Source organism: Dipodomys spectabilis, unplaced genomic scaffold, assembly GCF_019054845.1.
Source record: "Dipodomys spectabilis isolate Male_0828 unplaced genomic scaffold, ASM1905484v1 ptg000018l, whole genome shotgun sequence".
In the NCBI taxonomy this organism is placed as follows: Eukaryota; Metazoa; Chordata; class Mammalia; order Rodentia; family Heteromyidae; genus Dipodomys; species Dipodomys spectabilis.
This window is the reverse complement of record NW_024870695.1, coordinates 11,368,170-11,382,346: the sequence shown is the minus strand read 5'-3', so window position 1 is coordinate 11,382,346 and position 14,177 is coordinate 11,368,170. Positions and strand designations below refer to the sequence as shown.

General features: G+C 47.8%; 1 protein-coding gene across 6 annotated transcripts in view; it reads right to left on the bottom strand.

Annotated features, from left to right (window-relative positions):
- Positions 1-5,862: 5,862 nt before the first annotated feature.
- LOC122103314 (junction plakoglobin) overlaps positions 5,863-14,177 on the bottom strand; it is a 29,008-nt gene continuing 20,693 nt past the window's right edge. For 5 of the 6 annotated variants that reach the window (XM_042673864.1, XM_042673861.1, XM_042673863.1 and 2 more), the window contains exons 9-15: positions 12,656-12,811; positions 12,449-12,568; positions 10,025-10,175; positions 9,803-9,924; positions 8,004-8,043; positions 7,663-7,827; positions 5,863-6,666 (exon numbers count right to left, since the gene is read on the bottom strand). In XM_042673864.1, coding sequence (XP_042529798.1) covers positions 7,676-7,827; positions 8,004-8,043; positions 9,803-9,924; positions 10,025-10,175; positions 12,449-12,568; positions 12,656-12,811 — 741 coding nt within the window. In that variant the 3' untranslated portion in view covers positions 5,863-6,666; positions 7,663-7,675. Of the gene's footprint in view, positions 6,670-7,662; positions 7,828-8,003; positions 8,044-9,802; positions 9,925-10,024; positions 10,176-12,448; positions 12,569-12,655; positions 12,812-14,177 lie in introns of all 6 variants that reach the window. The other variant, XM_042673862.1, reaches the window with a different exon arrangement.

Sequence of the window (14,177 nt, the reverse complement as noted above, 5' to 3'; positions counted from 1 at the left end):
AGAGGCTGAGACAGGAGTGTGTGGCTTGAGCCCAAGAATTAAGTCCAGCCGGATCAATCTATCCATATCCTGTCTCTTAAAAGAGAGAAAGAGAGCCAGCCAGGGCAGGAAAGTCCATGAAATTTTTTTTTTTTTTTTGGCCAGTCCTGGGGCTTGAACTCAGGGTTTGGGCTCTGTCCCTGAGTGTCTTTTGCTTAAGGCTAGCACTCTACCACTTGAGCCATAGCACCACTTCCAGCTTTTTCTGTTTATGTGGAACTGAGGAATTGAATGCAGGGCTTCATGCATGCTAGGCAAGCATTCTACCACTAGGCCACACTCCCAGCCCCCATGAAACTTTTATCTCCAATTAACCACTCAAAAAGCCAGAAGTAGAGCTGTGGCTCAAGTGGTAGCGCGTTAGCCATGAGCAGATAAAGCTTAGGGACAGAGCCAGGCCCTGAGTTCAAATCCTAGGACTAGCACCAAAAGAAGAAGAAAAATAAAAAAGGAAGAAGAGGGGAGGAGGAGGAGGAGGAGGAGGAGAAGGAAGTGGAGCTGTGGCTCAAGTGGTAGAGTGCTAACGAGAGAAAAACAAAACTCAGGGACAGTGTGCCCAGGCCCTGACATTGAGCCCTAGGTCCACCACACACACACACACACACACACACACACACACACACACACATGTGCACGTGCACACAGATAATATTAGCATCTGAATCTCTGGATACAATGAAGTAGATTGTTCTGCCCACTGTGGAGCCTAAATAGAATAAAAGGCAGAAAGAAAAATAATTCCCTTTTCTCTTGTTGATTGACCTGGGACACTTCATGTCTTCTTTCTCCAGACTAGCATTTACGCCATTGATCCTCTCAGTTCTTGGCCCTCAAAGGACTTGGACTAAACTAATCACTGACTTCTATCTCTGGCTAACAGATGGCAAACCACAAGCTTCTCAGCTCCCATCATTTCCTCATACGAGGGAGCCATTGCTCATGCCTATAATCCCAGCACTTTGGAGGCTACAGCAGGAGGATCTCAAGTTCCAGGTTAGCCTGGGCTACCTAATGGATTTTTGTCTCAAAGAAAAACAAAACAGGCCGAGCACCAGTAGCTCACACCTGTAAATCCTACCTGCTCAGAAGGCTGAGATATGAGAATCATGGTTCAAAGCCAGTCCAGGCAGGAAAGTCGATAAAATTCTTTTTTTTTTTTTTCTTTTGGGTCCGGTCATGGGGCCTGAACTCTGGGCCTGGGCGCGGGTCCCTCAGCTCTTCAGCACAAGGCTAGCGCTCTACCACTTGAGCCACAGCACTACTTCCGGCTTTTTTCTTATGTGGTGCTGAGGAATCGAACCCAGGGCCTCATGCATGCAAGGCAAGTGCTCTACCACTGAGCCATCTTCCCAGCCCTCGATAAAATTCTTATCTCCAAGTAACTATCAAAAAGATAGAAGTGAGCCAGGTGCTGGTGGCTCACACCTGTAATCCTAGCTCCTCAGGAGGCTGAGATTGAGAATCAAGATTCAAAGCCAGCCCAGGCAGAAAAGTCCATGAAATTCTTAACCTGCAATTAACCACCAGAAAACTAGAAGTAGAGCAGCTGTGTCTCAGTGGTAGAGCACTATCCTTGAGCAAGAGAGCTCAGGGACATGCCTGGGCCCCAAATTCAAACCCCACAACCGAAAAAAAAAAAAAAAAAGCCTGAAGTAGAGCTATGGCTCAAGTGGTAGAGTTCCAACCTTGAGGGAAAGAACTACAGGACAGCACCCAGGCCCTAAATTCAAGCCCCAGTACTGGGGAAAAACAAACAAGAAAAGAAACATAACAAGCAAAGAAAAAGGAAAACTTATTTCTCACATATACATAATATAATGTGTACATACATTTACATATATATACATATACTATATAGTATATATGCACACATATATTACCTATACATATTTATTACACACCTATGTATCATATTGTGTTATTCTGGGAACACAAATGCTCTGGTCATGTTTGTTTGTTTTTTAGAGCTCTGTTGTATTAGCAATTTACCAGGAACATGAGCATCAACTGAATTTATCAAATTTTTCCTACATGCTCTGCGTAAAGCAGAATTTCATATTCTATCTAGAGGTGTAGATGTTTTTCAGTTAGAGGATTTAGGATTCCATCTATTTCCCATCTACTATAGCTTGTTGTTTATTTTTGTTTTGTTTTGTTTTGTTTTGTCAATTGTGGGGTTTGAACTCTGGGCCTGGATGCTGTCTCTTCTCAGCTCCTCAGCTCAATGCTAGCGCTCTACCACTTAAGCCACAGCACCACTTCCGGTTTTCTGGTGGTTTATTGGAGATAAGAGTCTCACAGACTTTCCTGCTCGGGCTGGCTTTGAACCATGATCCTCAGAGCTCAGCCTCCTAAGTAACTAGGATTACACCGACACCCAGCTTGTTTATTATTTCAAACCAAGTTTTTGTGTTTTGTCTTGTTTTTTTGCCAGTCATGGGGCCTGAACTCTGAGCCTGGGTGCTGTCCCTTAGCTCTTCAGCTCAAGGTGAGCACTCTACCACTTGAGCCACAGCGCCACTTCTGGCTTTTTCTGCTTATGTGGTGCTGAGGAAGCGAACCCAGGGCCTCATGCATGCAAGGCAAGCACTCTACCATGGAGCCACCTTCCCAGCCCCAAACCAAGTTGTGTACCTCTTTGGCCAAGGCTTCCCCCAGCAAGTCTCCCGACATGGTCCACACCTGGGTGTCCCCTTCCTGGTTCTGCAGAAGCCCTGGCACTCAGCCCCTCCACTGCCTCCCTGGCCAGCCACCACCGAGGAAGCACAACAGGTCTGGAGCAGACAGAACAGCCACCCACCCAACGTCTTCATCATTTCTACTCTTCCTTATCACCAGAACCCCAATTGTCACCCATGGGTACTGTATGCAGCTAGACTATTCTCTACTTCCCAGCTTCCAGTGCGCTACTAGTAGTTTGCGTGACCTAGCTCCAGTGAAGAGCCAGGTATGTCTTTGGGGTGGAAGTCTTTTCTGGAACCAAAGAAGCAGAACCTCTCTGTGACACATGTTTTGAGCTTTTCCTTTCTTCCTACCCAAAATCCCTGCATTTTCCCATTTCATTCTCACATTAGGCTCCAGCAGGAATTATTTCTCTTGATCACGTGTGCATGCAGGGTAGGGATCAAACCCAGGGCCTTGCACATGCCACTGAATGTGTCCTTTTTTTTTTTTTTTTTTGTTAGTCACAGGGCTTGAACTCAGACCCTGGGCCCTGTCTCTGAGCTCTTTTGCTCAAGGCTAGAGCTCTACCACTTGAGCCACAGTGCCTCTTTCAGTTTTCTGGTGGTTGGAGAGAAGTTCACAGACTTTCCTGCCCCAGCTGGCTTTGAACCGAGATCTTCAGATCTCAGTCTCCTGAGTAGCTAGGATTATAGGCATGAGCCACCAGAATCTGGTGATTCTGTCCCTTTTATAGATGAGCAAACTGGGGCTCAGAAACACAAGCTGACTTGTTCATGATTGAAGGGCTCACATATCTCCTCATAAAAAAATCAAAGTGTGGTTCACAATATTGAGATGTTTGGCTTAAAGTTCCTTTTTGATGAGTTGGAGGTATAGCTCGCATGGTAGAATAGCTAAAATTCCCTTTTTGGCCAGACTGCTAGCTAGCAAGTTCAGAGCTGCATGTAAAAGCTCAATAGGGGCAAGGATTAATTAACTTTCAACACAGGTGCATTGCTTGTTATAAAAAGCTTAAAGATTAGAATCCTATCAGATACTGACAGGTGGCTCCCACCTGTAATCCCAGATACTCAGGTGGCTGAGATCTGGGTTTCAGGATTTGAAGATAGCCAGGGCAAAAACTCCATGAGACTCTGACCAACCAAAAAACCAGAAGGGGAGCTGTGGCTCAAGTAGTCCAGAAGGTCAGCCTTGAGAAGAAAGGCTAAGCAAGAGTCTGAGGCCCAGAGGTCAAACCCCAGTATTGGCGCATGCACACACACGCACGCACGCGCGCGTGCACACACACACACACACACACACACTTTTCCTTTGTGCTAGTCCCAGGGCTTGAATTCAGTACCTGGGTGCTGTCTCTGAGATTTTTTTCCCCTTCAAAGTTAGCACTCTACCACCTAAGTCACAGCTCTACTTCTTTTGTTGTTGTTTTTGGTATTTACTTGGAGATAACAATCTCACAGTTTCCTGCCCTGCTGACTTCCAACCTTGAGTTATTTAGTGGAGATAAGTCTCCCCAACTTTCGCTGGTTTCCCACAGTGATCCTCATATCTCACCCTGTTGAGTAGCTAGAATTGCAGGCAAGAGCCACCGATGCTGGGCTTAGAATCTTTTCTTGTAAGCTCCCTTCTATCCTCTTTTGGAAGGGTTGGGGTGGTTAGTGTATGTTTTTCCTCTCTAGAACTCCCCCCATGAAGTTGGACAGCCAAGACAATAGAAGCAGGCTGTTCTGGTTCCTGCCTGGGTTTGGCCACCAAGGAGCACTGGTAGGAAGGAATGAGGTCACAGTCTGCCCTTCTCAGAGAGCCCCCACCCCCTTCCTGCCTCGGGCTTCACTGAGGCCACTATAATTAACCCAGAGTACTGTCCTCTTGTCTTACTGTTTACCACACTCCCCACATGTTTGTAAATTGTCCCTTTACCAAATTCTCCTCCAATTACACAATTTGAGTGTGTCCTGCCAAGGCCCCAAAGATGATGTGCAGATAAAGTGATGTGATCTGTGAACAATTCTCTCTCTTTCCCTGTCTCCCAGATCCCATCAGCAGTTCCTGCCCAGATGGTTCCACCACCTTCTAATCGTGTTCCCTGCCTGTCCCCAGCCCTGCATCATCCTCCCTGCCTCTACTCCAGCCCTGGAACCCCTTTCCACTGCTGACCCTCTACCAAGGAGGTCTACACTCCAGAAAGCAGGTGCGTGAGCTCAGAGCCAGTGGCTCACGCCTGTAATCCTAGTTACTCAGGAGGCTGAGATTTAAGGATGGTAGCTCAAAGCCAGCCCAGGCAGGAAAGACTCAAAAAATAAAGTTAATCTCCAGTTAACCAGCAAAAAGCTGGAAGGGTGCTGTGGCTCAAGAAATGAGAGATACCTTGGAGTGAAACAGTTAAGGGACATCATCCAGGCCCTGAATTCAAGCTTCAGTACCCCTTCTAAAAAGCAGCTTTGCAGGTACGGATGGGCATGAGAAGGACCGGGAGGCAAGAAACGGTGCTCGATGGAGAACCTTTTTTTCCCACTGGGAACTGTTTGGATTACATCATCCGCAGGCCACACAAAGTGATCAATACAGGCAGATGGGGTGCAGGCAGCTCTGATGAGAAACATGCGTGTGTGTCCTGTCATGTGCCAAATGATTTCATGGGCCTTATCCAGTGTGACCAACCCCTGGAGGGTGCTAGCCTTGCCCAGAAGCAGCAGCGGGACACACAGAGAGGAGGGGCATACGGGGGATGTGCCCACCGCAGACCAACAAGAGGCCAGAATGCCAAGCAGGAGGATTAAGCTCAACTAATGGCCATCATTTGCATATTATGGCTGGCAGAGCAGACTGAGAGGCAGAGAGACCAGGATGGAACCGATCAGATGGAGAGAAGAACGAAAGGCCTGCTGCTGCCCTGTAGGGCCCACTCACTCCAGTCACCTCTTCTTCCGTCTGAGCTTCTGCCTTACCGGTGCAGAGTATAGGATTCAATCAACCTCAGAGCCTCAGCTATTGCCTTTTCCCCAAGTCCCCTCTTCCTGTCTTCCCCACACAAGAGGCAGCCATCAGTATGCACAGGGTGCAGCCCAGGGGAGGCCCCAGGCTGCTTGGGGAAATCCATCCCCCCCCTCTTCCCTCCATGCTACACTCTTTAATGGCTTCTGTCAGATGTGTGTATGTTATTTTTATTTCCTTGCTTTGGTCTATACAAAAACAAACAAACAAACAAAACCACCCCAAAACATAAAGCGATAATAATAAAACTCCACGGGGGTCCCCGCCCCACCCCCATCTCCATGTGCAAGGGGCAGTGCCGGGGTCTGAAATAGGAAGAAGAAAAAGCCCCTCACCACGCACCAGAGGGGTCAGCAAGAGCACTTCTGTGGGTCAGCTGGGGCAGTGGGGGCAAGGGCGGGAGGAAGCTGTTCCCCGTGCTCCCCCAGGCAGGGCCCAAGTCAACTGAGCATCCTAGAGAGAGGAAGTGCATCCTGGAGAGCAGGTACTCGCTCTCCAGCCTGTCCCTTCCTGGGAAAGGCTCCTGAATTTCTCCAGGAAAACTTTGGACATTACAACTTTCATCCTTGAACCTGCACCCTGGAGAACGTAAGGGGCTCAGGGTAGCTGGTTGATGGGAGTTTAGCGAGAGACATCAGATCTGAAGAAGGACCTGGGGGCCCAGGGTGGCTGGAGATGTAGGCTGGAGGTGGGGACACGGGGCACAAGTGGGCAGCTGAGTATAAAGCTTTAGTGGCTAGGGCCATGGGAGCAGGGAGGGGGTGTTGAGACCTGGACCTATGGCCCAGGACAGAAAAGCAGGGGCAGAACACCATCCCAAGAAACCCTGCGGAGGACCCCTGGAGGCATGGGCCTCGGCATAAAGTTGCAGCCTGGTTTCCCTGGCTCAGGCACTTTTCTGTCTTGTCCCATCGCCTGCGTGAGAACCTCTCAGGTGAGGAACCACACCTGTGGGAGAGAGAGAGAGAGAGAGAGAGAGAGCAGACACAGATCAGGAGCTCAGCAGACCAGATCACCTAGAATTAGCTCAGGCTATTCCCATGACACCCCCACACTACCCCAAAAAGGCTGGTGTCCTTCCCTAAAAAGGATCCAGGAGGGGGCTGGGAATGTGGCTTAGTGGTACAGTGCTTGCCTACTATGCATGAAGCCCTGGGTTCGATTCCTCAGTACCACATAAACAAAACAAGCAGGGAGTGGCACTGTGGCTCAAGTGGTAGAGTGCTAGCCTTGAGCAAAAGAAGCTCAGGGACAGTGCCCAGGCCCTGAGTTCAAACCCTAGGACTGGCAAAAAAAAAAAAAATGGCTCCAGGATATGGTGGCTCATGCCAATAATCCTAGCTACTTGGGAAGCAGCAATTCGAAGATCTCAGTTCAAGGCCATCCCAGGAATAAAAGTTTATGAGATACCCATCTCAACCAATGGCTGGGCATGGTTGGAGTATACCTATTACCCCAACTACAGGGGAGGTACAATGGTTGAGTGCAGTGGTTTGTGCCAGTCATACTAGGAAGCATAAGTAGGAACTTATGCTGTCCTGGGTATAAAGGGAGAGCTGAACCAAGGCAGAAAGAGGTCAGAGGTGTGGCTCAAATGCTAAGAGTGCCTGTGTGAGTTCAATCCTCACTACTACCAGAAAGAAAGATGAAAGGAGAGAGAGAGAGAGAATAGACAGACAGACAGGCAGACAGATAGACAGATTCAGGAGCAGCATGACTTCTGTTCTGTTGTCTGCAGAGGTACAGGAATGAAGTGAGCCAGAGCACGCTTCGCTGGGGGAAGATGAACAACAAAGGGCTCCCACACTTCTTTCCCCTCACGAAAGGAGCCAGGGTTTCAGCAGAGAAATGTGCGGCCTCCCATCAGGAGAAGGCTGGCATTAAGAGAAGTGGGTTTTCTCACGCTGCAGGGAAGGGAAGGCTGGGGGCGGGGCAGTGCCGTACTGGGGCAGAGCATCTAGGCCAGCATGTGGTCTGCGGTGGGGTAGGGAGGCCTGAGGCCATCGCTGTAGGTGTCCATGGGGTAGTCGCCATCCATGTCCAAGTGCATGTCCAGTGGGTCGAGGGGCACGTCGCTTGAGTACATGGGACGGTAGGTGGCATCCATGTCTGGGGATGAGAATCAGAGCTCATCAAGTGGCCCTCAGTCACCTCCTCTACCCTTGCCCGCTAAGGGTCCAATCCCCTCCCCAAACTCCCACATCAGGATGTCTAGATGGGCGTACAGGCAAACATATAGTAGCTGCCACCATGTTAGTGTCTCCTCCTGAGTTCTATGCCCTTACCATCTCCATAGGGTTCATTGATGGGGATCATGCTCTGGGCCTGAGAAAGGAAAGAGAGATATTGAGAGAGGTTTGAAAATGCACAATGTACAGCCAAGTGTGGTAGTGCATGCCTATAATCCCAGTTCCACCAGATGTAGAGATGGGAATATTATGGCTTGAGATCAGCATGAGCAGAAGCTGATAACACATTATCTCAAAAAATGAGCCAGAAGTCAGGTACTGGTAGCTCAGACCTGTAATCCTAGCTACTTAGGAGACTGAGATCTAAGGATCACAGTTTGAAGCCGGCCTGGGCAGGAAAGTCTGTGAGACTTTTTTTGTTGTTATTGGTCATGGGGTTTGAACTCGAGGCCTGGGTAAGTGCTCTACCACTTGAACCACAGTGCCAATTCTGGTTTTCTGGTGGTTAATTGGAGACAAGAGTCTCATGGACTTTCCTGCCCAGGCTGGCTTTGAACCACAATCCTCAGATCTCAGCCTCCTGAGTAGCTAGGATTTACAGCAGGAGTGAGCCACCAGCGCCCCACCTCTGGGACTTATCTCCAATTAACCACTAGAAAACCAGAAGTGGAACGATGTCTCAAAGTGGTAGAGCACTAGCCTTGAGCAAAAAGAGCTCAAGGACAGTGTCCAGGCCCCAAGTTCAAGTACTACAACCACCACCACCAACAACAAAAATAGCCAAGTAAAATGATTCACAACTGTAATGCCATTTAAATAGGAAGAGGAAACTCAGGCAAAATTATGAGAAACTATCTGAAAAACAATCAGGTAAGGGCTGGGATGTAGCTCAGTGGTAAACTACTTGCCTAGCAAGTGCAATGTCCTGAGTTTGATCCCCAGTACCAAAAAAGAAAAGACAAAAACAAAAACAAACAACCAGGTGCAGCCCAGCTTATACCATACCTTTGTTTCTATCAGGAAAAGGCAACCCTGGGCTGGGAATGTGGCCTGGTGGTAGAGCTTTGCCTAGCACACATGAGGTTCTAGATTCATTACTAGCATACATACCTCACATCAAAAAAGGGGAAACCACACAAAAAGTTACCTTCTGTTTTCAAGCAAATTGCTACTTTTGAAGGACAAAAACAGATGGATGGCCAAACTACCCAGGAGGCTGAGGTTTGAAGCCAGCAAATGGCAGGAAAGTCTGTGAGACTCTTATCTCCAATTAGCCACCAAAAAGAAGTGGAGATGTAGTTCAAATGGTAGAGTGCCAGCTTTGAGCAAAAAAGCTAAGGCACAGTGGCCAGGTCTTGGATTCAAGTCCCAGTACTTGTGTGCACACCTGTGCATGCACACACACATGCACGCACACACACACACACACACACACACATGTCTTAAATGAATCAATCATAAAGTAAAAATCTGCCAAGGCACCACTGATTCATGGTTCTAATCCTAGCTACTCAAGAGGCTGAGATCTGAGGATCCAGGTTTGAAGCCAGCAGAAAAGTCTATAAGATTCTTTTTTTTTTTTTTTTTCGGTCATGGGGCCTGAACTCTGGGTCTGGGCGCTGTCCCTCAGCTCTTCAGCTCAAGGCTAGGGCTGGAGCCACAGCGCCACTTCCGGCTTTTTCTGTTTATGTGGTGCTGAGGAATCGAACCCAGGGCCTCATGCTTGCAAGGCATGCACTCTACCGCTGAGCTACCTTCCCAGCCCTCTATAAGATTCTTTCCTCCAATAAGTTAACAAACACAACAAAAAAATTAATGTAAAGCCCTGAGCTCAAGTCTAAGTATTGGCAGTAGCAATCTGTAACGCTAAGCTGCCATTCAACCCAGATACTCACAGCCTCCCAGGCAGCTGGGTCATGCTTGAAGAGGGAGTTGGTGAGTTCCACAGACACACGCTTCCGGTAATCCGGGTTCTTGTCCTCCGAGATACGGAACAGGACCGCAGCAGCATAGGTGGCTGATCGAGAGGGAAGGTCGGTGTTAAGTAAGACACTGAGGCTGGGGGAACAAGGCCAGCCTCATCCCTTCTCCCCCTGGTCCCCAGCATGACCCCTCACCAGTGCCTTCATTGCGGGAGTGCAGCAGCTCCATGAGAGGGGCTGAGGCCCCCTCAGCATCAATGGCATCAGCAGCCTCCTTGTCCTGGGCCAGCTCACACAGCACCCCGGCAGCCACACGCTGGATGTTCTCCACTGATGAGTACAGAAGCTGGGAGACAAACAAGCGTGGGACAGGAGGGGTGAGGCAGGCCAGGCAGGATACCATAGCTCCTCGCACCCCTGTCACGAGTCTAACCCACCTAATACCAGGAGATGTGAGAAGCAGGGAAGCATAAAGACACAAACATCTGACCAACTCTAATTCCCCACCCAGACATGGCCTCCACATTTTTTTAAATCACTCTCCAATTATATATATATGTATATATATATATAATTTTGACTCTTGCTTTTTTTTAATCTGTTATGATAGAAGGAAGCAGTTTGCTGTATATTATTTTAAAACTCATTCTGGAAAAAAAAAAATCCAAGTACCTCCTGATAAAAACAGATGACAAGGGCTAGGAATGTGGCTTAGTGGTAGAGTGCTTGCCTAGCATGCATGAAGCCCTGGGTTCAATTCCTCAATACCACATACACAGAAAAAGCCGGAAGTGGTACTATGGCTCAAGTGATAGTGTTAGCCTTAAGCAAAAGACACTCAGGGACAGTACCCAGGCCCAGAGTTCAAGCCCCAAGACTGGCAAAAAATAAATAAAATAAAAAAGGATACCAAAAGGCCAAAGTAACACCAAGAAAACTAAAACACTCAATTGATCACCATTAAGTGTGATGGCAGTAATTCTTTACTCTGAAAATTAGTTATTAAAAGGAAACATTGTTAGCTGAGCACCAGTGGCTCACAGGAATCATCCTAGCTGCTCAGGAAGCTGAGATCTGAGGATTGTGTTCAAAGCCAACCCAAGGAAGAAAGCCTATGATACTCTTATCTCCAATTAACTGCAAAAAAAAAAAAAAAAAAAGCAGGAAGTGGAGCTGCTCAATTGGTAGCGTGCTAAGCCTGGAGCAATATAGCTCAAGGACAGCATTCAGGCCCTGAGTGAGAAGCCCCAGGGCTGGCACAAAAGAAAAACAAATCTTTGTGCATATAGCTCTGTGCATATCTGAAATTATGTTAAATTATTTCCTAAGGAGAGAGTCTCAAACTTGAATTACTTGGACAACGACTACAAATGTTTCCAAAGCTCTCTAAACAGATCATAAAGATCACTTTCAGACTGTTCTTCCCATCAGCAGGGTAGGACACTGCTGGTTTCATTTAAAGCTTCAATCATCTTCCTTGGCCAATTAAACAGTAAAAAAATGGACTCTTGCTGGGGTGGAGGGGTGGAGGGGAGATGGTTAAGTTTAATTTCTTTAAACTACTGGGGCCGTGCACTGTTTATGAGCCACCTCAGACTCATTTGTTGCCTCTGCCCACATCTTACTACTGGGATCTAATATTAAGAGTTTTTGAGGGCTGGGAAGGTAGCTCAGTTTAGAGTGCTTGCATTGCATGCATGAGGCCCTAGGTTTGATTCCTCAGCACTACATAAGCAGAAAAAGCCAGAAGTGGTACTATGGCTCAAGTGGTAGAGTGCTCGCCTTGCGCTGAAGAGCTGAGGGACAGCGCCCAGGCCCAGAGCTCAGGCCCCATGATCGGCCAAAAAAAACAAAAAACAAAAAAAAAACTTTTTTAAGTCCTGACTTGTACATACTTTCTGAGTTTGCCATTTAATTTTTTATGCTTTTTAGGTTGTTTTGGACACAGAGACAGTTTCAGTCTCCATGTGATTGTACCTCAAGATTGTTCTTTTGTTTTTGTTTTTTGTTTGTCAGTTGTGGGGCTGAGTTCTCAGGGTCTGAGCACTGTCTCTGAGCCTCTTTGTGCTCAAGACTAGTGCTCTACCACTTGCGCCACAGTACCACTTCTGGTTTTGAGTGATTAATTGGAGATAAGTCTTGTGGGACTTTTTCTGCCGAGTTTGGCTTCAAACGCAATCTTTAGATCTTAGCCTCCTGAGTGGCTAGGATTACAGATATCAGCTACTGGCATCTGCCTTCTTTTGTTGTTTGTTTTTTGCTTTTTGCTAGTTCTGGGGCTTGAACTCAAGGCCTGGGTGCCATCCCTGAGCTTCTTTTGCTCAAGGCTAACACTCTACTCCTTGAGCCACAGCACCACTTCCAGCTTTTTCTGAGTATTTCATAGAGATTTTTCTGCCTGAGCTGGCTTTAAACTGCAATCCTCAGATCTTAGCCTCCTGGTTAGCTAGGATTACAGGCATGAGATACCAGCGCCTAGCTTCATTCATTTTTACTTGTGATCTCCCTTGTTTCTGAGCTTGGAAAGCCATCCTGCTCATTCCTCACACAGCTTCTGGTCTTGTCCTTTGGGTGGTAGCTAGGGGAACCTCTCTTGCCCAGGATTGCCCAAGTAAGTACCTGCACAAACAGAGGGATGGTGTTGAGCCGGAAGATCTCCATGCGGTTCATGGGATCCCGGGCAAGAATGTGAAGGGCTCCGGTACAACCTTCTACTATCTCCTCCATCCTCACGCCATCCTGCAGAAGAGATGGAAGACATGGGCCCTTGAACAAGGGCCACAACCCCGCACCCACCACAACAAACTTCACTGATCCTTCACTCACTGTGTAGGGCTGCTGAGTGCCTGCAGCCACATGGCGCTGGGCATCCTGGTGGGCCTTGACCAGCAACTGGACAAGGCGGGGAATGACAGCTGCCTCCTGCAGTGGAGCATGGTTGGCTGGGCACAGAGCCAGATTCCGGATCAGGCCAATGGTTGCCTGGAAAGAAAAGGGGTAGTGATCAGAGGCATTCCTTGTACATCTGGAGGATCCTAGCTTACAGCTACAGGTTTTCCTCCTTCCTCATTATCTCTTCTGTCCCCACAGGCTGGACACAGACACATTGGAAGATCTCCAGAGAATGAAACTACCCTCAGCCCATGGCGCTTCCTCCATAGGATCTGTGGGTCCCTTCACATCTAACATTAAAAGCCCCTGCCAATGCTTGATAGGAAATGTATTCATTACCTTACTCATGTAACTGTAACCCCTCTGTAAACTATTTTTACAATAAAAAAAACATACAAAAAAAAGAGGGGGGCCCTGCTGATGGCTGGGAAGGGGGCTCAGTGGTAGAGTGCTTGCCTCGCATGCATGAGGCCCTGGGTTCGATTCCTCAGCACCACCTAAACAGAAAACAGCTGGAAGTGGTGCTGTGGCAAAGAGCTGAGAGCTAGCACCCAGACCCAGAGTTCAAGTCCCACAAGTAACCAAAAGGAAAAAAAAAAAAAGCCCCTGCTGAAATAATACCTCATTCCAGAACACTTGAAGAACTCCCTTTGTCTCCCTCCCCACATCTCTGTTAACCCCCCACCAATACTAGGATCTTGCTGACTTTCCTTGAGAGTTCTCCAACTCTGATTATCAGCAAGTCTTCACTATAGTGGACCCCAGCACCTCCAGCTTGGTGACACTTGTTCTGTAACCAATCCCCAGGGCAGCTCCAGAACGAGGGCCCCACCCGAGGGCATTTGACTCACAGGAGCCACTCTGGCATCCCAGAGCCGCTCAGAGTCTGTTAAGGCAAGTTATAATCCCATTAGCTGCTCAAAATGGGGTGAAAACATGTAATAAGAAAGGGGCAGAGGGTGAATATCACGTGCAGGTTATTTATCAGTTGTCACTAGCTTCTGGGTCAGGCTGAGAACACTGCCCCTATCTCAAACAAGCAGCCATAAGGGAGTCACACATTGATTTCTTTTATTTTCCTCACTAGAGTTTTTCATTTGTTTTCTTGTTGTTGTTGGGTTTGGGGTGGTTTATTTTGTTATTTTTGTTGTTGTTGCTATTTTTTACAATGTTAAGGGTTAGACCTAGGACCTTGCACATGCTAAGCAAGTACTCTACTACTGAGCTCTATCACTAGATCTTGGCCAATTGAGAAAGATCTCATTATGTATCTTAGGCTAGCCTCAAATCTACAATCCTCCTGCCTCTGTCTCTGGGCTTACAGGCATGAGCCACAATGCCCAACTGCTAAGTTTCTTCTGTTCAACATATATAATTTATTGTTCTTAACTGCACTGTTATACATTCTAAATTTCGCTGAGAAGGAGGCCCCATTCCTGACTCCCTATGGAAGGGA